Source organism: Eubalaena glacialis, chromosome 7 (assembly GCF_028564815.1).
Source record: "Eubalaena glacialis isolate mEubGla1 chromosome 7, mEubGla1.1.hap2.+ XY, whole genome shotgun sequence".
In the NCBI taxonomy this organism is placed as follows: Eukaryota; Metazoa; Chordata; class Mammalia; order Artiodactyla; family Balaenidae; genus Eubalaena; species Eubalaena glacialis.
Window position 1 is genome coordinate 27,873,266 of NC_083722.1, and position 27,778 is coordinate 27,901,043.

The window sequence follows — 27,778 nt, forward strand, 5'->3', positions numbered from 1 at the left end:
GCGGGAATCTAGCCACGCCCCCAACGTCATCGGGAGCGCTCCCGCGAGAGCGCAATGAGATTGGCTGGAAAGAGGGTGGTGTCGGCCTACGCCCCCGTCCCGTCCCGCTGGCCTTTGCGTTGCTTGGTCGCAGGCCCAGCTTTGGGGACCTTTTACTTGTAGGGCTGGGGGCGCCGAGGTCCAGCCGTCCTCTCCCGCATCCGCGGTCCGAGATAGGCCGACCCGTGAGTAAGACCGTGCACCTTGAGGCACGTCAGCCTTTCAAATCCCTCCATTCTTCAGACTCCTCTCTCCCCCCTTGCCTGTCCTCTGAGCCTCGGTCCTTTCCCTCCTCCCAACCTCCCAACTTTCTCCTTCTTTACTTTACGACCGGGAAGGGATCCCACTCTCCTCTACTTGCTTCTTAGGTTTAGATTCTCCACCGACCGCTCTCTTTCAGCGAGGGGGAGTCCGGAGGTACTGCAGGATAGAAGGTGCCTTTAATGTCCCAGAGGCCATGTCGCCATCTTCCTTGGCCCCCCCAGGCACCCCGAAGTTTCTCTAGGCCGAGGGCGATTGTAGATTTCAGAGGGATGTGCTGGCTTCACAGCTGCCTCCCGTCTAGGCCGCGGTGATTGTGAGGGTTTTTTGTAAGAGGTGGCGGGAGTGGAAGTGTCTTTCTGTGTACAGGTGAAGGTAAGGTTGAGAGGGGGAAAGACAGGTCTAAGTTGACATGAAAGTGTAAATTACTAACTTGTTCTCATTTTTATCTTGAAAGAGCAATCCTTCATAAGCTCGAAACTCAATAATCTGTGAATTTGTGTCACATTTAAAATCATTTGATGATTTTCTCCCAGTATTTTCTTATGTTTAATGATTTGTTTATGCTAATAGTACATTTAACTGGCATGCTGTATGCTGTCCTCTCCAAGCTAGCTTTTCTTGAAGTATTAGTGCGGAACCACATGTAAACAAACATGGAAGTTATTTGATTCAGAGCTGTATGTAGGTGTTTTATCCACATTTTTTGAGGGTGTGGGGTCAGGCTTGCTTCATCGTTGCTCTTTAATACATTCTAACCATCAATAACTTATTATATTTGCTTTGCATGTTGCTTCTTTGGATGCTGAAGCCTCTCTTGATGGATATGAGAAGAATGCAGAAATCCTGTTGCCATCAGCAGAAGTTGTGTTCTTATCTAAAAGTGATGTCTATTTCCAACCGTTACCAATTTGCCATGCGATTTTAGGAAGTCACTTATATAGGGCTCTTTCCTATCATTTATCCAGGTTTGGAAAAGCCCTACCTGTATTTTGTGTGAAATGAGTTTGATATTATCTGTCTGCAATCTAGTCTCAGGCAGTTTTCAGATTACTTTTTATATCATTACTACCCTAATGGTTCAGTTATAAATTAATTATTTTTCTCACCCACCTTTTAAGCTGGTACCTGTAGTTTATGGCTCACAAGAACTTGGATGACAAGGACCCCATGGATTTAATAGAATAAAAATCATTATAGTTAAAAAAAAAATAGGAATTGTTTTTGTTGTATTTCTGTTTCGACTTTGTTCTATGCACTTTTTAACTAGTTGAACACATTGCATGTACAGTTTTTTATCTTTCACTTAATACTTTTTGAGCCTATCTCCTTTTTTAAGAAACCGTGCATAACATATTTTAAATTTTAACTTACGTATAATATACTTACAGATAAGTGCACATATCATAATTGTAAAATTTGAGGAATTTCCACAAACTGAACACATCTTTGTAATAGGAATTCAGATCAAGACCATCACCCCAAAGCTCCTTTCTTGCTCCCTTTCTCTCCTAGTCACCATACGTAACCACTCTTCTGACTTCTGACATCAAAGATTAGTTTTGCTGAAGTCCTAAACATATTTTAATAGCTATATAAAATTCTGTAATTTGTATATACTGTAATTCACTTATTTCTTCATTGTTAGACATTGATGATTCTAAGTTTTCTTTACTACAAGTAAAACTATAGGGAACATGTATTTTATCTAGTAACTTTCCCAGGACTGATGGCCCTCAGTGGAATGGCATAATCATTTCAGAGACTTTTTGTGCGTATTGCCAGTTTGCTTTTGGAAATAGTTAAATCAGTTAATACTCCCACCAGTGGACTGTCTTTTGTTTCACAACTCCCTAACACATGTTGGGTATTCTTATTTTCTTTTAAGCTCCACTAAATTGATAGGTAAGAAATAGTACGGAAAATAGAATTTTAGGCTCACTTTGCTGTTGCCTTATCTACTACATGGCATGATGACTATATTGATAAAATTTGCAACTCAAAATCTTTTAAAATACTAGGCTCTACATATTGAGACTATATGACTCTGACAAGGATTTAGTAATTCAGGTGAACAGATACTGCTTTTCTGTGTGGAATTTTGATCAAGCCACTTTATTTCTGTATTTCTCTGGACTTTAATTTCTACATCTGTAAAATGATGAAATCGGACTTAGTTACCTAAAATGATGAAAAAGACTCTGCTAATTATCAGGAATATACAGCTCTGATGTTGGATCAGTTTATAGAATAGAGGAGAATATATACAGTATATGAAATTTTATATACGTGTGTTTTGTATAAACATAAAACATATCTTATATAAAGAAATATATTTAATATGAACATTAAAACAACGTTCTAATGTATTGTAGTGTGGGAGATGATAGATGTATAAAGAGGGAAACAGAGCTCTGTGGTATGGATTACTGAAGAGGCCATTTAGCTGAGCTTGTAGTTTCAGGGACAGGCTGTGAGTATATTAGTTAAATGCTTCCTAGGTTTAAATGCTAGCTCTTCCGTGCCTCAGTTTCCTCATCTGTAAAATGGGGATAATATTAGTACCTATTTCTTGGTGCTGTTACGAGGATTAAAATTGCTGCTCTACATAAAGCCCTTAAGGAGGGCCTGTCACATAGAAAGCCCCGCATACTGGAGGTGATGCCTTAGCCAAAGAAGAGCATCTAGGTCGGTGGAAGAGCAAGAGCATGTCACGGAACTTTGACGTATGCAGGGAACTGTAGGTAATCCAGTATTTCTAGAACACAAAATGTGTAGAGGTCAAAGGCAGAGGTGATTCTGAGAGATAAGCAGGGATCAGGTCATGGGGGCCTTGAATACCTGGTTCGTTCACCACTTTTTTCTCCAGCGTCCAACGCTGCCTGTCATAAAGTAGGTGTTAAATAAAAACCTTTTGAATGGGGCTTCCCTGGTGGCGCAGTGGTTGAGAATCTGCCTGCCAATGCAGGGGACTCGGGTTCGAGCCCTGGTCTGGGAGGATCCCACATGCCGCGGAGCAACTAGGCCCGTGAGCCACAACTACTGAGCCTGCGCGTCTGGAGCTTGTGCTCCGCAGTAAGAGAGGCCGCGATAGTGAGAGGCCCGCGCACCGCGATGAAGAATGGCCCCCGCTTGCCACAACTAGAGAAAGCCCTTGCACAGAAACGAAGACCCAACACAGCCAAAAATAAAAATGAATAAATAAATAAATAATAAAAATAAAGGAATTCCTTTAAAAAAAAAACCTTTTGAATGAAAAAGTTAGTTAGGAGGCTATGCTCGATCCTCTACATGATGCAGAGCCTTTGAAAAATTTTAAGAGAAGTGTGATACATGATCATGTTTTCATTGGTGTCAGTGGGGGGCCTTGAATACCTGGTTCGTTCACCACTTTTTTCTCCAGCGTCCAACGCTGCCTGTCATAAAGTAGATGTTAAATAAAAACCTTTTGAATGAAAAAGCTGGTTAGGAGGCTATGCTCGATCCTCTGCGTGATGCAGAGCCTTTGAAAAATTTTAAGAGAAGTGTGATACATGATCATGTTTTCATTGGTGTCTGTGTGGAGTGGATGAGATGTGGTAAGACTGGTCAGTAAAACCAACTAAGAGTCTCTTGAGGAAGAGGACTAGAACTAGAACAATGATAGCAGTTGTGGAAAAGAGGGACCAGAGTTATAAAATATCAGGTGGAGGGAGCAGCAGAGGAGAAGAGATGAAATCATACTAATATACCCTTTCTTTCTCTTTTCCCTTTTCACCAAAAGCTCCTATTTTGCTGCTCTCTTATAAATACATATACACTGTGTTTCTTTTTCTAGGTCAGTTCTTGTTCCTGTTGGGTGTTTTCCATGCTCCATCATGTTGAGGGCTAAGAGTCGGCTTTTTTTGCTTTCACCTCATCACCTGAAGCAGCTGAAAGAGTCATCAGGCTCCAGGCTTCTATGGCAGCGACTTCTGCATCAGCAACAACCGCTTCACCCAGAATGGGCTGCCCTGGCTAAAAAGCAGCTGAAAGGCAAAAACCCGGAAGAACTAATATGGCACACCCCAGAGGGGATCTCCATAAAGCCTCTATATTCCAGCAGGGATACCAAGGACTTACCTGAAGAACTTCCAGGAGTAAAGCCATTCACGCGTGGGCCGTATCCCACCATGTACACCTTTAGGCCCTGGACCATCCGCCAGTATGCTGGTTTTAGTACTGTGGAAGAGAGCAATAAGTTCTATAAAGACAATATTAAGGGTGAGATTTTAGTGAGATATAATATTTATGATCAAACATACACTTCCTCATCTTGGTTTTTTTGAAGGGAGGCTGGTTAATCTCTATAAAGGTAATAGTCACTTTATAATTTTGTAGTTAAGGCTATACTCTGAAAAAAAATGGATGTTTTTCAACTTCCATGGTCAAAAAGATAGATGACCCAGAATAAAGCGCTAAATTCTTGAGAGTAAACAATACTTACATGCACATTGTGTTAAAGGAATTAGGTGAAGTGAAGTTGTATGAAGAAAAGAGACCTTGGCTTTGCCTTTGAGAAGCTTTTACTTAAAACCATCAGGATAGGAATTGGAGGGGAAAATGGTTTAAGTGATGGCCAAAGAAAGGAACAAACAAATGATCATGTACAAATTTTAGTTTTTTGCATGGTTTTCATAATTCTATTTCCCATAATATTTGAATGGTCAAGACAAGAACAAAAATAGATAAGCGAGCATACAAATACTAAATTATGTTAACTATATACAAACAGCCATATCTTTTCATGAATCTTAAATATATTTCTATCAAAAATTGTTAAGATAGGGCTTCACTGGTAGCACAGTGGTTAAGAATCCACCTGCCATTGCAGGGGACACGGGTTCGAGCCCTGGTCTGGGAAGATCCCACATACCACGCAGAGCACAACTAGGCCCGTGCACCACAACTACTGAGCCTGCGCTCTAGAGCCCGCGAGCTACAACTGCTGAGCCTGCGTGCCACAACTGAAGCCCATGTGCCTAGAGCCCGTGCTCCACAACAAGAGAAGCCACCGCAATGAGAAGCCCGCGCACCGCAACGAAGAGTAGCCCCCACTCGCGGCAACTAGAGAAAGCCCGCGGGCAGCAACGAAGACCCAACGCAGCCAAAAATAAATTAAAAATTAAAAAAAAATCGTTAAGATAAAAAAATCTTGAGATGGACATGAGATATATGACATGTTTGGTTCCATCTATCCTTTATTATAGTGAAGTCTGGAATTCACTTTGTGCATTTTAGCACGTGGGAAACAGCAGACTTTTAGTAGGAAATAAAGTATTTAAGTTTGTTTTGAGCATAAAAAATGTTTATTATAAAAGTATAATGTGATGAGATGAATCAACACTAAGTAGTGTTAACGAAAATCAGTTTACTTTGATGCCAGACTCTAATCCTACATTATTTTTCTTTATATATTTAGCCGGTCAACAGGGATTATCAGTTGCCTTTGATCTGGCAACTCATCGTGGCTATGATTCAGACAACCCTCGAGTTCGTGGTGATGTTGGAATGGCTGGAGTTGCTATTGACACTGTGGAAGATACCAAAATTCTTTTCAATGGGATTCCTTTAGAAAAAATGTCAGTTTCCATGACCATGAATGGAGCAGTTATTCCAGTTCTTGCAACTTTTATAGTAACTGGGGAAGAACAAGGTGTACCTAAAGAGAAACTTACTGGTACAATCCAAAATGATATACTAAAGGAGTTTATGGTCAGAAATACTTACATTTTTCCTCCAGAACCATCCATGAAAATTATTGCTGACATCTTCCAATATACAGCAAAGGTATCCTTTGTGGTTCTTATAGATTTTGCTGTGGTTCTTTGAATGTAGGAATTTTTATAAAATGCCATAGCCTAATTTGAATTTGGTAATTGAGTCAGAGTAATAGTTGTAGTATAGAGTCAGGGTATGGGTCTTGTGTTTATGTGGGTGTATTGTTCTTATTTTTTGGTCTTTAATGTACTAGTTTTATGGTCTGTCATTACCTACGGGAATCTGGGCAGTAGACATTTACTGTATTTTCTTTATTGTTAAAATTTTTATTCTCTGATATTTGTTAGAATCAGGGAGGGCTCATAATTTACACTTCTTTTATTTCTCTCCAAAGTTCAGATTCAGTTGTGAATAGGCACTGGTGTCAGACAGATGGGGATGAAAATATTAGCTTTATTTCTGCAAAAAACTGGATTAGAAGATAACACTTATATCTGCAACCACAATGAGGTCCCTAATATTTCACCCCTGAACTAGGTTCATTTTCCCAAGATTGGTGGGAAAATAAGATTCTCGTAGTATTCCTATATTAGCAGCAATCCTTCTACAGGGAAACATAAAGCTTCTTCATTTCCTCTGAGTAATTCATTTATATTTTCCCCCATCATTCCCACTTTACTTTTTGCTGGCAATGCTCTCTTCTTAGCTACCTTAAAATTAGACCATTATTTCATAGCAAAGGGCAAATCTCTCCTCCATCATCAAACCTTTTTTTTAATCTCTTTACCGCTTGTAATTGCTGTTATCTCACGACTCTTGCTAGCATTGCCTGCTCTCCTCATTTGATAAACTTTATACTTTTCAATTTTATTGCTTTTCATAGATTCCGTCTGCTCACGTGAATTGTATAGAATACACGCCTCTCACCTTTTTCGATTTCAAGAACACATGCACAGGAGGATTGATTTGAGCGGTATATGACAAACACACACACGTACACAAATAGCAGTAGCTTTAACTAAATAGGAGTCAATTCTGTTTCAACTGAAAAAAGTTGGAAGGTAGACTCAGGGCCTTTGTTGTATGGAAACACCGCAGTCGTGAGGATTCCAGCCTCCTTTCATTTGGCTTCTCTATTGTTTGTGTGCCAGCTCATGATTAAGGAAGTAGGTGGGCCGGCTGTGTTTGTGCGGGGAGAGGGACCTAGCCCCTCTGATTAAAGGTGAACTTCCAGAAGGAACAAACCAAACTTCCACTTATATCTCAGTGGACACAAAGAGAGAAGATTGGAAATGTAGAACACTTTGGCACTGAATGAATGGTTCAGGTACAAGAGGAGAGTGGAGAATGGCTATTGGAGTGGATAGTACCAGTCTGCTGTTATGTACTTGGGCATTTAACCTTGTGAAACACTAATGTCATCTGCAAGTTCAAAATTGCTTTATATAATCTTTCATGTAAGTGATAAAAGTGCCAGTTTCAGATATTGATCAAGTATGTTATTTGAAGTAACAACTTTTATGTTGTTCCTCTAAAAAATATTTAATTGTGACAAAATACACATAGCATAAAAATTACCATCTTAATCATTTCCAAGTATGCAGTTCAGTGGCTTTAAGTACATTCACATTGTTGTGCAACCATCACCACCATCCATCTCCAGAATTCTTTACATCTTGCAAAACTGAAACTCTGTACCTATTAAATAATAACTTTCCATTCTCCCCTTCCTTCAGCCCCTGGCAACCACCATTCTACCTTGTGTTTCTATGAATATGACTACTCTAAGTACCTCATATAAGTGGAATCATACAGTATTTGTCTTTTTGTGTCTGGCTTATTTCACTTAGCGTAATGCCCTTAAGTTGCATCCATATTATAGCCTGTTTCAGAATTTACTTCCTTTTTTTTTTTTTAATTTATTTATTTTATTTATTTATTTTTGGCTGCGTTGGGTCTTTGTTGCTGTACACGGGCTTTCTCTAGTTGCGGTGAGCGGGGGCTACTCTACGTTGGGGTGCGCGGGCTTCTCATTGCAGTGGCTTCTCTTGTTGCTGAGCACGGGCTCTAGGCACGCAGGCTTCAGTAGTTGTGGCTCGTGGGCTCAGTAGTTGTGGCTCGTGGGCGCTAGAGTGCAGGCTCGGTAGTTGTGGCTCACGGGCTTAGTTGCTCCGCAGCAAGTGGGATCTTCCCGGACCAGGGCTTGAACCCGTGTCCCCTGCATTGGCAGGCGGATTCTTAACCACTGCACCACCAGGGAAGCCCAGAATTTACTTCCTTTTAAAGGCTGAATAATATTCCAATGTTCCCAGTGTTTCTACTATTCTTAAAAAAAATTCTGCTATTAAACTCCTCTCAGTAGAGAAGCACATGTTTGTTTCCTTCTCGTTTGTAACTCCAAATATATTCAAGTAGTCTCTCAATTCCATGTAATTCAATCCCCTTATTGTTTTTGTGATGAACATTTTTCAAGAACTCTTGGTTAGTTATAAATAAAATATTTGCAAATGTAAAAATACAGATAATCCATACCATACACTAACAACAGCTAACTTTTTTTGAATACTTATTGTGTACTGGCATAATACTGTACTAAGTTGTTTAGATGAATCGTTTCTTTTAATCCAGAACAATTCCATGAGGAAGGTAGAGTTATTATCTCTATTTTATAGTTTAGGAAACCAAGGGATAACAAGGTTGAGAAACTTGCCTGCAGTCTTCTGGCTAGTTAAGTGACATGACTAGAATTTGAGTACTCTGACTTGAGTCCATGTTCTGAACCAACTGTAATGAGTGTCTGATTTAGTTTTTATTATTTTATCTTTGGTTAATTCTAGGAAGGATAATAGTTTTTTGGTTCTGCAGGTTCTGTGTGATATGTACCCCACCTAACGTGAGATTTTAGGGGGATAGTGGATTAGTGGTTGTGGTAGAAGGAACCTGTCTGAATTATCCTTAGCATTAAATGTCACAGTAAATCAAACTGAAATCTTTGATTTTTAAGCCATGCATTTTTTCCTGTTTTGATATATAGTACTAGCACTGAATCATTTTCTTTTTTTACCCACTGTGTACTTATGCATATTCAATGAGTTCATTCAAATATGATAATTAATGACTAGTTAATAATAATTAAATTTATACATCTTCAGCAGATTCTCCCAAAGGTTTGAGGTCTTAGGACCTCTTATGAGGTCGAAGTCATGAGTTTGGAATTAAAGATGTCATCATTCAGTTCTTGGGCCAAAGGTTACATTCCTAACCTCAGCCAGCTAATTTCAGAGTTTAACTTTTGGTGCTAAATGATGGTTGGTGATTCTTTTTCACTAGAAAAATAAAACAGGTACAATCCTTACAGTGGTTCATTGGATCAGCCATTTTAATTGGAAAGTGAATTGAATGTAACTAAACATTAAATATTTTCAGTTAATATTATGAACTAATTAGTATAACTGAATCGAATATCATTTTAAAATAATATTGTCTTTTAGAAGACAGATTTAATAGAACCTTTCTTATACTTTTATTTACAGTTGTATTTTTTTATTATTTTATATAGCACATGCCAAAATTTAATTCAATTTCAATTAGTGGATACCATATGCAGGAAGCAGGGGCTGATGCCATTCTGGAACTGGCCTATACTGTAGCGGATGGGTTGGAGTACTGTAGAACTGGACTCCAAGCTGGCCTGACAATTGATGAATTTGCACCAAGGTAAGTAAATTAAACTCAAATATTGCCTCAACATTAAGAAAGTTCACAGGACCATTTTATGTGTGTATAGCAAAATATACTGATAAAAATGAATTTGTATATATAAATATACCAGATTTTTTTTTATGTTTTATCTGAGTGATAAAGAGGGAATAAGCCAATACTGTTTATAATTAAAATTCAGAATTAAATTTGACTGTACTTCTTGGTAAATTAGAGGAATTTTGGCCTCTGCTGTTTGGAGAACACAATTAACCGGCACATTTGACAAATAATATTAAAATGTAAATATGGTTTTTAAGACAGATTTGCTTTTGTTCTTTTAATAGTTCCATTTTAAAATACAGAAGTCATCTATTATTACAGGTTTAAGGTTACTGAAGTACATATGCTTTGATTTTAAATCAAACTAAGTTGCTTGAAATTAAAATTTGAGCTGTGTGTGTATGTGTGTGTGTGTGTGATACAATTAATTTCCATTTTATAATCAAATTCTGCACTTTACTATTTTAGGTTGTCTTTCTTCTGGGGAATTGGGATGAACTTTTATATGGAAATAGCAAAAATGAGAGCTGGGAGAAGACTCTGGGCTCACTTAATAGAGAAAATGTTTAAGCCTAAAAACTCTAAATCTCTTCTTCTAAGAGCACATTGCCAGACATCAGGATGGTCACTTACTGAGCAAGTATGTATAACATTTAAAGTGTAGAATTTTAGTAAAGTCATATATTTTCTTCTAAGCAACTTGGCATAGTCAAGAAACAGATTTAAGAACTTATGTGCTAATATTTGAAAATCATAATTATTCTGAAGCGTAATGCATACTTATATTTGTTTTTACACAAATTATAATAAATAAATAAAATTGGCCCCCTCTAGTGGTTAACAATATAAAATCATTTAAATCTTAGCTTACATGTAGGGCTGTGTATTTTACTTTTTTAAAAGTAAAAAAATGTGATGATGAGGAAGAAGTACAAATTATAATTTACGTAATATTGTCTTAAATAATTTTAATGGTTAAAATTCTTAACACATAACTTCCTCATTAAAATTTGATTTTATACATACAAATTTTTTTTATTATAGTTGTGTTTAAATAAGCATGCATGCAAACAAACCATTTAAAAACTATTATCACTTGGGTAATCTATTTAAATTTCATTTCGTTAAAAAATTATGTGGTGGTCTTTTTTAACATGCATTTTCTTTACATATTAAATTATTTTGATACATTAAAATAATATATAACTTTAAAGTTACATTGCTTTTATAAATTTAAAACAAATAAAAACTAGTAGTCTACATATTAAATATGATTTCAGGTACTTATAAATGGAGAAATATCGATTTCAGAGTTGGAAAGAACTTTAATAATTGTTTTTGACTTAGCCTCCTCATTTTTACAACTAAGGAAGCTGAAGTTCAGAAAGGTCCAGTGACTTGCCCAAATCACAATTAGGAACAGAATGAACTAGAAGTCATAGTTCTTGTCTTATAGTCCATTGTTCATCTGTTTTATTAATCATTTATTAATAAATCATTGCCAGTTTTGTGTACTTCATTAGGGTAGATACTTCAAGGTATACAATAATTAGGAGATAGTGAATTATGAAATGAAGTATGTTAATAATCTAAGTAGACAAAGTATACATTCATCATGCACTTATAGAAGACTATTTAGGCAATAGAAAAATAAGCACAACAAATACTTCATATTTCAGATGATTATAAGAGGCAATGTTTTAGTGCCTAAGCACAGACTAGATCCTTTGGCTCTTAATCCTAAGTCTGGTTTGTTTACTAATTTGTCTAAATTTATTAGATATTCTGAAGACTAATACAGACTTTGGCAAAGAAAGTATGCATCAGCCACTGCTTAATCATTGTCATCTTTTACGGCTGCAATATATATCAATTGTTGCCTTGTTTTGTTTTGGTTTTTTGCCTTTTACTAAATGTTTTAGGATCCTTACAATAACATCATTCGTACCACAGTAGAAGCAATGGCAGCAGTGTTTGGAGGGACTCAGTCTTTGCACACAAATTCTTTTGATGAAGCCCTGGGTTTGCCAACTGTGAAAAGTGCTCGAATTGCCAGGAACACGCAAATCATTATTCAAGAAGAATCTGGGATTCCTAAAGTGGCTGATCCTTGGGGAGGTTCATATATGATGGAATCTCTCACAAATGATGTTTATGACGCTGCCTTGAAGGTCAGTTTCTCCTCTCTGAAACTTTGTTTATAAGATTTACAGATTTATAAAGATTTATAGATTTTTGATTTATAAATCAAATCATTTATAGATTTATATCAAGATTTATAAAGTGTTTCAGAGAAAAGGGAATTTTATATTTGATTTTATAGTATTTGAAACTTAATTTAAAAATACATTTGTATTTGTATTAAAGTATTTTATTTCAAAGAGTTAAAAAGACAACTAATGTTAAAAGACTATAACAAAAAAGCAGTCCTTTCTCCTCCACTTGCTTGTTTTCCTGCTTCCTTGAGTCAGCTACATCTTTTTGTTTGTTTTTATCTCCATGTTTTAAAATTACATGTATATACTGTTTGTTCTAATTCAATCAATTTTAGACCTTATCTACTGCTTTGCTAGTATGGTAGCTTTGTATTTTAGCTCGATCTTGTCCCTTCTTTCCTTTGTCCCATATTACCAATATAATTATATTTCAATGTAAATCCTTCCTGAAGTCCTCTATATTCTCATTTGATTTAGACTGGTTTCTCTCTAGACCACTGCTGTCCTTGACCTTCCCTTTGTCATTATTGTCAGAATCCTTTTCACCTCTGCTATGTTGAATCTGTGTCCTGAATCCTGTCTCTTTCTTGATTATCCCTTGTTATTTTGAAGCACATCTTTTGGGAACCTCCTAAAAATGGTGCATGGGAGATGAATTAGTTGAAACTTTGGATGTTTGAAACTGTCTTTATTCTACTTTCATATTTAATTGATAGTCTGGGTTTGAAATTTTTCATTTGGGAGTTTGTAAGCAAATTTGTAAGCATTCACCTACTTTTTATTCTAGCTTTCAATATTTCTGTTCAGAAATCTGATGCTATTTTCACTCAGGATGTTTCTTTCTGAAAGTTTCAGGATCTCTTCTTTATTTTTGTGTTGCTGTACCTTGGTGTGTGTATTTTTTCCTGCACTGTCCCCTTTGGTGGACAATTTTCATCTGGCCCCTTTTTCATGTTCTCATAGCTCTGGGAAATTTGTCGTGTATTATTTCTTTGATAATTTCTCTCCACTCATTTTCCTTTGGTTTCTCTTTTTAGAACTTATGGTTATCAGGTAAGGACCTCCTTAAATGATTTCTGACATTTTTATCTGTTCTAGAGTGCATCTTTGAGTTTTTGTTCTGGTTTTTTGGAGAGTCATCAACTTTATCTTTCTACTTAAATACTTTAAAATTTATATATCGTATTTTTAATTTCTGAGAGCTCATTTTTGTTTTCTAATTTTTCCTCTTGCATTCATACTAGTTGTTTCATTATTACAGAATCTCTTCTTCTTTTTCTGAGGATCATTATATTTTTTGAAGTTTTCTTTTATATCCTGTATTGTCACTATTTCCTCTGTGTGCCTTTTTGTTTGCAGTCTTATCATTCAGAATGTAGGTTTTTGTTTCAGTAAGACATCTTATCCTTGCCTCTCCCTGTACTTGATGTTTCATAGTCCATTGCTTCTCTAGGTCAGTAAATTTTGGTTTTCCTGACAGAATGGGAGAGAGGTAGTTGCAAATTCTCAAGTAGTCCCCTTCTTTTTAGCTTCCTAGAAGATTGTTGGCTTCTGTTGAATCCAGTACAGGTTCTTCTTTCTTGAGTCCATCAGCAGAAAGCCAGTTTGACCTTGCTCCTATCTACGAAATCGTATTCCATTCCACCATCCATTTTCCATTGTCTCATGTATATATGAGGCTGTGATTGAAAGTTTAGGTGTTTCTTGATGTCAGTAATGCTAGAGTTATATCATTACTCTGCTGCTCAAATCGAAAAATAAAATGGCATTTTGAGATGTACTTTTTAGAGTATTTATGTAACCATGAAAACTTTATTTATGTAATTAAAAATAAAAATCACAGAATTAGTGTTATCATTAGTTGGCTTCTAAGGCTTAAGCGAGAGATTTTGTGTTTTCCAAAATATACTTGTTAGTTTTTCTGTTGTCTTTTTAAATAATTTTAAGCACAGAATGTCTTTTTTCTTATTGGTATAATTGGCATATTAACATTGTATTAGTTTGTGTACAACGTAAGGATTTAATATATGTATATATTGTGAAAGGATTATCAGAATAAGTTTAGTTAACATCCATTACTACACATAGTTACAGATATCTTTTCTTGTGATGAGAACTTTCAAGATCTATCTCTTAGCAACTTTCAAATATATAATACAGCATTATTAACTCTGCAGAATTTCTAATTAATGCTCTGTTGTTAATTCTTTTCTTATGAAACATTAAATTTACCACTAAAATAGTTTATAATTTTATTAACATTAGTAATTATATAACATAACACATTTGTATTGTTTATTAAAATATTTTCATATTCTCTTCTAGTTTTATTAATCTGTTTTTCCTTGTTAGCTCATTAATGAAATTGAAGAGATGGGTGGAATGGCCAAAGCTGTAGCAGAGGGAATACCTAAACTTCGAATCGAAGAATGTGCTGCCCGAAGACAAGCTAGAATAGATTCTGGTAAGATAAAGTAGAAAAGTTTATATGTGAAATCCAGTATTTAAAAAGAAATATTAATTTCTGTTTGAAGATAACATATAAAGTTAGTAAAACAAAAATTATAGAAAAATGAAACTTGGATAAAATGTTTCTCATGAATCTGTATGTATCTATCTCTGTGTTTGTATTTTTGCATGCCTGGATGCACATGAGCAAACACATGTACAAAGTATGTGTGGAGCTTTGCCCATTTATTATGTGTATATATGTGGGTAGATATCTCCACCATTTTGAAGATGACATTATTATTGGTCATTGTGCTCTGCATTGGACTATTCATTTATTTATTCATTCAATCAGCCAGTACTTTTTTAGTCTTTAGTATTTGAGACACTGTGCTATGTCTGGGCATACAACTGTGAATGGGACAGACATGGTCTCTACACCCATAGAGCTTACATTTTGGTAAGAGAGAGAGAGAAAATGAACAAGTAAACAAATAAATAGACAAAATAATTATGGATTATGGTAAGTTTTATGAAGAAAATAAGAAAAGAGGTATATCCTGAGGTAGGATATACCTCTTTTCTTGGCGGGATGTCTTTAGCTAGAGTAATAATCTGGTAGTTTGAGGCAAAATATATTTATAGAGTTAAAGAAGTATAATTTGTAATTCTGGTTTATCACTTATAGATTTTAAAGGTATTTTTTGTTTAAAAGTGATTGGCTGTAAGAGGATTCAAGAAAATATTAGAAAAGCCATTGCATGTTTGTCTTCTACCTTATAAATCTTAGTTGGTAGCTGCTACTACAGTTTTAATTTCGTAGTGTTAGAAGAGAGTTTATCAGAAACTCTGGGAAAGCATATAGTTTGGGTGAATAATCAAAGCCCTCCCTTACAGAGATTCTGATATATACCTGTCTTTTCCCCTCCTATCCCCATTCCATATTGGTATTCACTGATCTATATTGAAATTTCATTAAGAGTAAGAATACTACTTAAAAATATCAAACTTATAAGGAAAATATGTGTGGTGATCAGAACATTACTGTTAGACAGTTATTTGTGAATAGAATCTACATATTATTTTCCTCTGGAGATTAACAGGTTCTGAAGTAATTGTTGGAGTAAATAAGTACCAGTTGGAAAAAGAAGAATCTGTGGATGTTCTGGCAATTGATAATACTTCAGTGCGTAACAAGCAGATTGAAAAACTTAAGAAGGTAATAACAGCTATCATATTTTGAGCATTTTCTGTGTGCTGGGCACTGTCCAAGCCCTCACGCTGTCCTGCTGCATTGTTAGAACCACCATATGAAGTGTGTATTATTTCCCAACATTTTAAAGGTGAGGAAACTAAAGATAAGGGAGATGGAGAAACTTGCCCAGGATAAATAATTAAGCATCCAAGACTCAAATCTCTAAGTCTGTTGACACCAAACACTCATGTTTTTAATCATGATATCTGCCTCTGTGACACTTATACGTTCTTATTAAAAACCACACCATAATAATAATGCCTCCTATAATTTACACATTTGAAGTAAGGCTTAGATGATTATATAACTCACTCAAAGTTAGAAACAAAATTAAGTTCAGAGTCCATATTTGAACCCAGGTCTTCTCACTGTAATTTATTTCCATGTTCCTGATACTACTATGAAAGAATCATTTGCTTTCAATTAAAAAAAAAAAAAAAATCAAATATATTTGAATAGTGCTTTAGTAAGATACAGTTTAAAATGAAAGATATTTAGATTGAAACTAGAGAACTGTTTTAACTTTTAATTTCCAGTTTCTCACTGAGATGAACCAAAGTATATAAAATACTAAAATAGATAAAACATATTAATTCTTACTCCTGTAACCTATATATTTCTATTGTATGAAGCTACTTTGGTCTCTTAATCTCTGGCTTTAGTAATTACTGCTATTTCTAAGGCAGGGAAGTTGAAATTCCTTAATGGTTTTCTCTGTTAACTTTCCCTATGATTGTTTAAGATAGGACTTTTTTCCCCTCAGTTCAGATGTTCTTTAAGAATCCAGTAGACTTTGTCCAGTTAGACTGTATGTGTAACTTTCAACTTCCATTTGTTTTTTCTATTAGAGTTAATGGCAGATGTTTAATGATATTATTTCCTTTTTCACCCTCAATCAGAAGATAATGACTCCTCTCCCACATTTTTGTCATTTTTTAAAGGGTCCTATTTAGGATGTAGCATTATATTTCCAGTGGTCACAAAAGTCTCAATATTTATTATATTTGGAAAACTGCTTTTTTCCTCTCTTGTACTTAAACTCTCTTAAACGCACAGCTTGAGGGCATCCACTTACCATAAATGATGATCTACCTTATTTTGGGTAAGAGTGAGAAATTCAATAATGATAATGGATTTGGGTTCCTCCTTGCCTTTAATATAAATTTTCTAACCCACCTCTGCTTATAGATATGATATAATTTTAGTGACATCTTAGGCAATATCATATTTTAGACTTTTTTACAGGTGGTGAAAACTTGTAAAAAATTGGATTTTAGGTAACTTTGTTGAGGCAGGTTGTTGGCAGAGCAGAATAGAGCTAAGACCCAAGGGAAAATGTTTTTGACTACACTTTTCATTGTCTTTCTCTCTCTTTTGCAGTATTTCTCATTGTCTCTGTCTCTCTTTTTCTCTCGGGATTATTTTTAAGTAGAATAGCGATATACATACATATTATTACCAACAGACTATTAATTAGCTAAGGGAAACTTAAAATATAACTAAAATATTCCCTAAGTTGTAATCTATTAAGTAGCATGTACTACTTGGGAGGGTCAGCACTATTATTTATTATTGCCCTGCTTGTTTCTGAATTATCAGTGTTATACAGAATTTAGTATTATTTTAGGAAGTCCTTAAATGTTGAGGGAATGAATATATGTAATGAATATCAATGCTAGGATACATATTATTCTCTTCTATTTTCTTCTTTTGTTTTTAAAGTTAGGATTATGGAACAATTTCCATATGATATAAATAAGAGTATAATCTGATCTCTGTTTTATTCTCTAATCACATAAATGGTCCCTTTCCTTACCCTTTTCTGTAAGGTCAAATCCAGCAGGGATCAAGCTTTGGCTGAGCGGTGTCTCACTGCCCTGACTGCATGTGCTGCCAGTGGAGATGGGAATATTCTCGCTCTTGCAGTAGATGCAACTCGTGCAAGGTAAGAATATGTAAGTTTGGAGATTTCCAAATCCTAAAAGTTGACCAGTTTAGTTTTTCAGGGTGTACTTAAATAAAAGGCTGATTCTATAAACCATGTGAGCCTAAAAGAAAATATTGGAAACCAAAAAAAAAAAATTCTTGTTTTTCTTAAACATCTGTGCATTTAAAACATTCATACATTTTGAATGGAGTGTATTAATATTCGTGTATTTCCCTGTGGCTCAGGACATTCAAAGCTATTATGATAAACCTGTGTCACTGATTTGCAGGTTGAAGTTTGATGTACTTTCAAGGATAGGGAGACATTATTATGTTGGACAGTAAGCAAACCTGCCCTTTGTCCAAGCTGGACAGTATCTCTGTCTTCCAAGGCTGTGTACTGTGTAGACATCTCTGAAAAGATAGTCCAGCATAAAGGCAGTCAGTGCTTTGCCTTACAGAACATGCAGAAAAGCAAGTGACACAAAAACTTTTCTCCCAATATACGATAATGTCACTAAATAAATTATTTTTGCTTTTATTGTTTATTGCTTAATATAATGAACTTTTAAGTTGTTTCAAGTGCTTAAGGGATGGAGTGAATAGTATATCGGTTGTTTTTTTGTTTGTTTTTCAGTTTTAATTTTTTTTTTTTTTTTTTAGTTTTAATTTCTTAAAAGAAATAAGGTGACTTCTCCGCTTAAAATCCTTCAGTGGTCTCCCAGTCCTTTTAAATTAAAACCTAATCTTACCATGGCCTGCAAGACTGCTGGATATGATCCTTGCCTACCTCTCTGACCTTGTTTTATCCTACTTCCTTTGTTATGCTGTGTACCAATGTCCTTCTTTCTATTTTTAGAACATAAAACATGTTTTCCTACTTCTCAGAGCCTCTGCCTTTAGCATTTCCTTTTCAAACACTTTTCCCTCTTAAGTTCCCTTGCGTGTCTCTTTCTCATCATTTAGGTCTTAGTTCAGAAGCTGTATCTTCATATCTTCAATATCCCTAAAACATTTTTCCCAAACAATTCATTCCATTTTGCCTATTTTAGTGTCTTTATAGTACTTATTACCATATGAAATTATCTTATTAATTTATTTGTTTGTTAGTGCATTATCTGTATCCCCTGACTGGATGATAAATTCTGCAAGAGCGGGTACTTTTTTTTTTTTTTTGGTCTTATTTATCACTGTATCTCTAGCACTTAGCAGTGCTTGGCCCATATTAGGCACTCAAGACATGTTGAATGAATTAATAACCAAATGGAATATGCTAAAAGATTTACTTTTTATCAAAAAATATCAGTAGGAATATTGCTCTTTGCCCATTTGTATTGTTAAGCAGTGAATTATTCAGTAACCTTTAGATGCTTGTCTATTAGTAGTTTTTAGGTCATTCGGTCATTTTTCAGTAAAGGCATTGAGAATCATTTTTTTTCATAAGTATTCCGAGGAAAGATCCTATCATGAATGCAGTAGAAAGCATACGGATTTAGATTTTTGACAGCCTATTTTTGACTTAGGTAAGAAAATATGTCTAATTATATTGAATGTTAAGTTAAATAAATATTTTTGTCCCAAATAATGATGTTAACAGAACTTCCATTTAATATTTTAGATGTACAGTTGGAGAAATCACAGATGCCATGAAAAAGGTATTTGGTGAGCATAAAGCTAGTGATCGTATGGTGAGTGGAGCCTATCGCCAGGAATTTGGAGAAAGTAAAGAGATATCATTTGCTATCAAGAGGTAATATGTGAGATTTCTTAAACCAGAATGTCATCTTTTCTGTTGACACAATCCCCATGAATCTACGGTGGGCTTAATTTTTTCACATACCAGTGGAAAATATTTGACTTGTACTTTCCTCTTAATCTGTAGCTTTACTAAAATAATATTTTGAACTTTCACCACAGTCCCCTTTAGGAGTTTCTCATTTCAAGCAAATGTTTGTTTAACTAACATTGATATTGCTTCATATCCTCCAGGTACTTAGATTTCAGTCTCCTTACGACGGTACATTTTCATATTTTCTTAAGTTTTATTTACATTGTTTAATTGCTCAAATAATTATAAAATCTTACTTTTCCTGTTTGAAAGTAAATATTTGGTTGCCATCTATGCATAAATTAAAATCACTCGTCGCTGGACTGACAGTAAATAACTGTCAAACATGATTTGGAAATATGAATTAATATAAATTGATCATGCTTCTGAAGTGTGAGTAGTAGCTGCCTGATGATTGGTTTTCTCAACCACTGTAATAAATTTTCCATGAAAAATATTATGTCGCTACTCATATATGAGATAAATATCAAAACAGCCAAGTCTTTCGATGAAAGTCATTGAAATGGAACATTTTTTTTTTCTTTTAACAAAAATAAATTTGTTTCTTCGTGCTTTTTCATCTGGGGCATAAATTTATTGATTTAAGCAAGCAAGTATTTTGATTATACATTAAGATACCACATTGAGGTCACCTTGGGGGAGTTCACACTTGTGAAGGGTAAGTGAGATATGGACAGTTCAAAACAGCTAGTGAGTCACGTATATGTACAAATACTTCTGAAGGCATTTTTTAGTTTATATTTAACTATTTCTGCATATTGTACTCTGGGGACTGTCTTAAGTTGTAAAGTTGTTATTTCCTTATCTTGCTTCACTGTGATGTTCTCAGTGTTACAGGCTTACAGTCTGTGCCATCTTTCAAATTTTCTTCTAAGGGGGGAGATGGTAAACATACTCAGGCTTTAATGGAGTTCTTAATGTGAAACAGAGATATTAACAAAATATGAGTAAATAGATTAGATGTTTTAAATAAACTTGATTTACTGCAAATAAATTAGAGTCTTATATCTTACCTTTGGACAATTAATATATAACTGTTGTATTTTAAAATGTTCCTTAGGGTTCAGAAATTCATGGAATGTGAAGGTCGTAGACCTCGTCTTCTTGTGGCAAAAATGGGACAAGATGGACATGACAGAGGAGCAAAAGTTATTGCTACAGGATTTGCTGATCTTGGTTTTGATGTGGATATTGGTCCTCTTTTTCAGGTATTGAAAATGTTGGGAGGAATTTCAAGTACTATTGCTACATACTGCGGATAGGTCAACTGGAATGAAGACTAAAGAGTATTCATTGCATTTTCACCAGGAAAGAAGTAAATCTTCCTGAAGAGGCCCAGCCTTTATAGAGTCTCCCATAAGAGTTTTCCCATTTGGGATTTTAAAATATTACTCTAGAGAGGCTAGAAGAAATTGTTACTATAAAGAGGTAGCACAGACTTCTGGAGATATGTCCTGAACTGTGTTGGTAGATAAATTTGTAAATGTGTTTAGAGTCTTAGGCATTTAAGGTGGGTTTTGTTAAGAATCTCAAATATGTTTCAGATTAAACAAATAGTATACACTGTATTTAGATTGCTTTTAATCTTCCTCTAAGTTGAATACTTTCCCATTCTACTTTTTTACTTACGTTTTGCTGTCCTTTTGCTTTAGTTTGTTTGTTTGTTTTAAATAGAGATCAAATATAATGCATTTTCAATATTTAGTGGTTAGCTTTTGGGAAATAATTTTTCCTAAAAGAAAAGAATTTTAAAAAATTGTTGTCAGCCATTGGCATCTAAAGGAATTTTTCAAATAACCAAAAGTTCATTTCCCCATTATATACCATCTGCAAAAATATAATTTGTCTTTTAGTACCACCAACTTTGTTACCATAATTCTGCATCATTAAAAAACAAACTTATCTGTGGCTGAAGGTATAATCATGCAGTTCTCTGATGACTGATTTAATTAAAATTAGATTTGATGTTTTTAAAATTGCAACATTTGATCATTTAAAATACAGTTTAACTTATTTAAACATAAGGCATGGAACTGAATTGTTTAAATGGAATTTTTTAATATAAATTTATTTACTTATTTACTTATTTATGGCTACTTTGGGTCTTTGTTGCTGCATGCGGGCTTTCTCTAGTTGCAACAAGCGGGGGCTACTCTTCGTTGCGGTGCACAAGCTTCTCACTGCAGCGGCTTCTCTTGTTGCAGAGCACGGGCTCTAGGCGCGCGGGCTTCAGTAGTTGCAGCACGCGGGCTCAGTAGTTGTGGATCTTGGGCTGTAGAGCACAGGCTCAGTAGTTGTGGCGTACGGGCTTAGCTGTTCCTCGGCATGTGAGATCTTCCCGGACCAGGGCTCAAACCCATGTCCCCTGCATTGGCAGGCAGATTCTTAACCACTGTGCCACCAGGGAAGTCCCTAAATGGAATTTTAATCTAATCAATTTTGGTAGCATGGATGATATGAATAACAAATCATGCTTAAATTAAATGTCTTACCTCTAAGAAATCAATAGCAGGAATATGCACATTTTTAAAGGTTTTAATTTCGTGTGTTAATATTTTTCACAGACTCAAGGTTTTACCAATATGTTGTGTGACTTACCTAGAGATCTTCTTGAATGTGGCTCCATTACTGAGTATAGAATCTTTTGTTTCTGCACTAAAATTATGAGCCTTAAAATATTGCCAACTCAGAAAATTCACAGATTTTGATAGTATTTTTAGTGCTTATAATTGTGCAGTGGTTTCTCAGGTGGCCTTATCCTTCCCAGTTGTCTCAATTTACATTATATTTACAATGAGAAACTTGTAGGTACTTTTTATATGAAATGATTTAAATACATGTGTATAGTATCAAAGCAATGTCACGGACTCATTACAGAGCAGATATTATCTTTGGTAATTCAATTCATAATTGAATGTTTGAAAACATCCTTTATGATTCTATATCCCAATGGTTAAATTAGTTAATAAATGAGAGGCATGCCCTGCTTGGCACCGTCCTTTCTCTTGTTTATGCACTTTCCTGGGTGCTGTAGCCCCATACCTAGTTTCTATAGTTCTCACCTTATTTTGCTCCATATATCACTGTTAATTCCGTGTTTCCATGGGAGAATGAGGTCCTGGAACTTCCTAGTCCACCGTCTTGTTCTTTCCCATTCTATTTTAAAACCTAAGGCTCACTTTTTCATGTTGCATTTTATGTTCAGTCTTTTACTTCTTTATAAACCCTATGCCATGTTGCCTCTCAGTAAATGTTGATAGTGAAGACAACAGATGTATTTTTTAAAAATTATAATGAAGAGATAATATATATTTTGCCTATATTCCTACTTTATCTTGAACATTTTGGGGGGACTATATTTTGGTGTAACTTAAATCTAATTGATAGTTTGTAGTGCTAGAAGCAGATATAGCCCTGGTGTTTATTATAATAATTGGATGAGTTAGTATTTGATGATGAAGTATGAAGTGATAGTCACTTCAAGATTTTTAATGAGGAAAATCTTGGAATGTTGATTGAAGTAGTATAACACTTTAGAAACACATTTCGGGATAAATAATGGTTTGTCTCTTTACTTTTGAATTGTTCAGACTCCCCGGGAAGTGGCCCAGCAGGCTGTGGATGCAGATGTTCATGCTGTGGGTGTGAGCACGCTCGCTGCTGGGCATAAGACCCTGGTTCCTGAGCTCATCAAGGAACTCAGTGCCCTTGGACGGCCAGATATTCTCGTCATGTGTGGGGGGGTGATACCACCACAGGTATTGTTCATCTCCTACATTTTCTAGTACCATGATGGGAAACCTGAGTAGCTTATTCATAGTTCTTTAATTTTCTATATACTTTCTCTAAAAATTTGTTGCAGATTTAGAGCCAAATCATTTCCTAGGTCATTTACTAAGTAAGTTCTATAAAAGTGGTCCATGTTGTTTTCTATTCAGACTATATTATAATTCAATATGCATAATTTGATTTAATAATATATAATGCTATATGAGAGAGTTGCCTCCCTACAAACTAGTCACCTAGTTAGAGATCTATCTTCTTTATATTCAATAAGCAATGATGGAGAAGGAACAGGATAAAAGTAATAAAATCTCACAACTGGAGTAGCGAAAAATGGTGAACACACAGTGACTATATCAGCCCCTCCCAAGAGATAGAGTGAGCACCCCTTGTCCTAGCAGTGGAGCCAGTCCTTTAGTCAGTCAGTCGGTAGCACTTACTTCTGTTGTTTTAGAGTCACTGCCTTGTCCATTTCCTGCCTGTTCCCATCCCTAAATGTTGCCTTAACTCAGCACTGTATAAATTACATGGTCCTGTAAGAGCCCCTTTTTCATGAAGCTAATTTGATTGGGGTATAGTTTTCTTAGAGACAAAAATACCTAATTCAGACATAAATGGAGTCAGCCTGTCCTAAAAATTATTGGCTGAATGGGGCAGAGGTGGATTCTTGAACAAAAAGGTAGATCCTCTCAGGAAAGGAGAAATGGATGCTAGGTAACAATAATGTCAATTAATTTATTAAGGGGGCAGGGACACCTTCCTGATAAGTTAAAATAGTTAAGATATAAATTGAGTCTATTTCCAATTTAATTTTTAATTATATCAAATTTTCTTTTTTTTACTAAGAATGGAAAAAGTATTGAGTTACAAGAACTTTACATGAAACTGCTCCTAAGTAAATGATTCATACATACTATAAAGGCCTCACCACTATATAGCAGGAATCTGTCAGTGACATGTGACCTTGTGCCCATGTCTACAATTGTTTTCCCTCCATTACAACTCAGAATATAAAATAATGAATTTATACACTACTTAGGAAATGAGAAAATACACATATGTATGAGGTTGTGAGATTGGTGACAATGTGGGGCTGACGACCAAGCTGTGTATTACTTATTCTTTCTAACAACACAATACTTAATGTGGTACAGTCAACACAAAACTGCTTTTGTTAGCACATTTGCTCTTATCTTCATAAATATAGTTTACTATTTGGGAATATAAAGGGCTTTTAGTCCTTATTGCTGTCTGTCTGTGGAATACTTCTATCTATATTGCAGTTTTAGAGTCTACAATCCCTAAGCTCTTGGGCATGATATTAAAATTTAAGAACCAAAATAATTAGGCAGCACAAAATACTGGCATTGAAATATTAATTGAGAAGAAATGCAGGCCTGTTATGTAAGTGAGCTGACATTTTCAAGACATATATTTCATATAAGTCTCTGGATATTTAAATTACCTAGAACATCTGTAGGTGTTTGCCATACTTTTTTCCCCATGAGTTTAAAGACTAAGGATCATATTCTATAATGACACACTTGTGTGTTAACATGGGTATCCTTTATAATATAATTATATATCAGTTAACACCCATGCATTTTTCTCATTATTTGTTTTCAGTAAATATATAAAATGTTGCTATTATTCAACTGAAAGTCTCTTAGATTTTAGATTAGAAAGCACTAATATATGGCGGTTAATCAAAATGATTGAGCCATTGCCATTGTGGAGCTTATAGCAATAAGATGTTAAGTGCCATTGCAGAATTATGGTATTACAAGAATATTATAAGGAAATAATAGAGATAGAAAAGAAGTAGCTGGGGGATAATTAGCATGACCATGTAATTAATCATCCAATGTGATCACTTTTAAGAATGAAAATGAGTACTACTAAAAAGGGTGCTGCAAAAATAATCCAGTTAAAAAATGGACAGAAGATCTAAATAGATGTCGACAGGTACATGAAAAGATGCTCAACATCACTAATTATCAAGGAAGTGCAAATCAAAACCGTGAGATATCACCTCATATCTATTAGAATGGCTATCATCAAAAAGACAAGAAATAACAAGCATCGTCAAGGATGTGTAGAAAAGGGAACCCTTGTGCACTGTTGGTAGGAATGTAAATTGGTGCAGCCACTATGGAAAACAATACAGAGACTTTTCAAAAAGTTAAAAATAGAAGTACATATGATCCAGCAATTCCAATACTGGATATTTATCTGAAGAAAACAAAAACAGTGACTTGAAAGATATATGCACCCCCATGTTCATAGCAGCATTATTTACAATAACCAAGACATGGAAATAACCTAAGTGTCCATCAGTGGGTGAATGGACAAAGAAAATGTGATACACACACACACACACACACACACACACAGAGGAATATTATTCAGCCATTAAAAAAAATGAAATCTTGCCATATACGACAACATGGGTGGATCATGAGGGCATTATGCTAAGTGAAATAAGTCAGACAGAGAAACAACAAATACCACATGATCTTACTTATATGGAGAGGAACAGATTGGTGGTTTGCCAGAGGCAGTGGTAGAGGGTGGGTGAAATGGGTGAAGGGGGCCAAAAGGTACAAACTGTCAATTATAAAATAAATAAGTCTTGGGTATATGTGTACAGTATGGTGACCATAGTTAATAGTACCATACTGCATATTTGAAAGTTACTAAGAGAGAAGTATGTAAGTAAGTAGTACCTTAGAGACTAAGGACATAGCACTAAGTAACTAAGAGAGTTACCAAGAGTAACCACAGTTACTAACCACAGTTAGTTAGTAACCACAGTTACTCAGTGTGTTACAGAGTTTTAAGTATAAATCTTAAAAGTTCTAAACTCAAAAGTGCACACACAAAAAATTGTGTAACTAGGGTGACAGATGTTAACTAGACCTACTGGTGATCATCTTGCAGTATATACACATATTGAATCATTAAGTTGTATACCTGAAACTAATATTATGTGTCAATTATACCTCAATAATAAAAAAAAAAGACTCATGGGAAAAAAAAAAAAAAGCTGTTGCAACAATAAGTACAAACCAGAATGTCCTGGAAATATGATCACCCTAGTGGATGAGGATCAGGACTTTAAAGCACGTCCTAAACTTGATACAGCTACAAATATTCTGATGTTAAAACAGTCTAAAGCCTGGAGCAGTATTTGTGCCCTGGGAATCTTTTCACTCAAACTTTGTGTAAAACTAACAAACAGCAGCAGCAACAACAGGGAATTTTTTTAAATGAGTTAATTTTCATTTCTAGAAAATCGAATTCCATCATGAAGCCAAATTCAAAGTACTACACCATTCACTAGCTGTAGACAAAATTACCTTGGAGGAAATAAATAGCCTTGTAAATTTAAAGCTATAATGTGTTGCTAAATTTAACACAAATAATGACAAGTAGTAAAAATTTAGGTGAGAGAAAATTATGGTTTAGGGCTCAGAAGTTCTCAGTTGGTGGACCATACAGCTTCCCACCACAAACAACACACTGGGGTGTTTGGAAAATGGGCGGGATGTCTTTTGTTCTTTTAATGTCTTGGAGTACTAACGGTGGTGCTAGTGGCAGTCCCAATCAAGGAAGAAGTTTTCAGCCCCAAATGCCAAGAGTGTACCAGATGAGAAAGCTTGGGGCGTTGGGGATAAAGAAGAAAGGACAGCATTCATTGTCCTTTTGTTTCATTTTCTTGAAATTAGAAATATTGTCTGTTCTACTAATTAAATTCTTTCAACAGGATTATGAATTTCTGTTTAAAGTTGGTGTTTCCAATGTATTTGGTCCTGGGACTCGAATTCCAAAGGCTGCCGTTCAAGTGCTTGATGATATTGAGAAGTGTTTGGAAAAGAAGCAACAATCTATATAACATCCTGTTTTTGTTTTAGCTTTCTAAACTATTCTTTCACTAATGATCAAAGAAGCCACGTATTCAAATTATTCAACACCTAATATGTGCTTTCCTGAAAGCCTTACATTCAAGTACCTGACTTATAAAAATGTTGTTATGCTATAAGTGTGTATGTATAGTTTCACTTTAATTTTAATTTTAAAAATTAAAAAAAATCCTTAAAAACTCTCTATAAAATTATCCTTAAAAACTCGCTCTAACATATGCTCAGTACTTTGTCAGAAACTCTAGACAAAGGTATTATTTTTTTAAATTGTGATATTTATTTGAAAGATTTCTTATAAACCTATTTACTTTCTATTTTAAGAATTAAACAATGCCTAAAAAAAAATCTGACTACTCCCATTCTTTAATTTAGTTTTGCATTGACTTGAACACCAGAAGATGTAATCCATATATATAAAATAATTATACCTATCTTGGAAAAAATAATGGGAGTGTTTATGTAGGGACTATATTGTGATTGTAGTCCTCAGCCAAATTCTACCAGAATTACTTCTATAAGTGTATTAAATCAGACTCAAAGTTGGAATGGGGAGGCGGGGGGAAATGGCAGAATATTC

At 35.0% G+C, this 27,778-nt stretch overlaps 1 protein-coding gene across 2 annotated transcripts; it reads left to right on the forward strand.

The window, feature by feature from the left end:
- Positions 1-69: 69 nt before the first annotated feature.
- Positions 70-27,473, forward strand: MMUT (methylmalonyl-CoA mutase). Of its 2 annotated transcripts, none has more exons than XM_061194994.1 (13): positions 70-248; positions 4,118-4,542; positions 5,741-6,108; positions 9,599-9,756; positions 10,270-10,441; positions 11,724-11,972; positions 14,370-14,481; positions 15,569-15,684; positions 17,550-17,665; positions 19,265-19,396; positions 20,556-20,703; positions 23,086-23,253; positions 27,045-27,473. In XM_061194994.1, the coding sequence occupies exons 2-13, from the start codon at positions 4,158-4,160 to the stop codon at positions 27,171-27,173; spliced, it is 2,253 nt and encodes a 750-aa protein (XP_061050977.1). In that variant the 5' UTR covers positions 70-248; positions 4,118-4,157; the 3' UTR covers positions 27,174-27,473. The 2 variants fall into 2 exon arrangements, with proteins under 2 accessions (XP_061050977.1, XP_061050976.1); XM_061194993.1 differs by having other exon boundaries at positions 70-224; positions 27,045-27,472.
- The last annotated feature ends 305 nt before the right edge of the window (positions 27,474-27,778 follow it).

Bases quoted from the DNA above. Each gene is read 5' to 3' on its own strand.
- MMUT (XM_061194994.1), top strand. From the start codon at position 4,158: ATGTTGAGGGCTAAGAGTCGGCTTTTTTTGCTTTCACCTCATCACCTG. The intron at 4,543-5,740 runs GTGAGATTTTAG...TTATATATTTAG, and splicing joins CTATAAAGACAATATTAAGG to CCGGTCAACAGGGATTATCA. The intron at 9,757-10,269 runs GTAAGTAAATTA...TTACTATTTTAG, and splicing joins ATTGATGAATTTGCACCAAG to GTTGTCTTTCTTCTGGGGAA.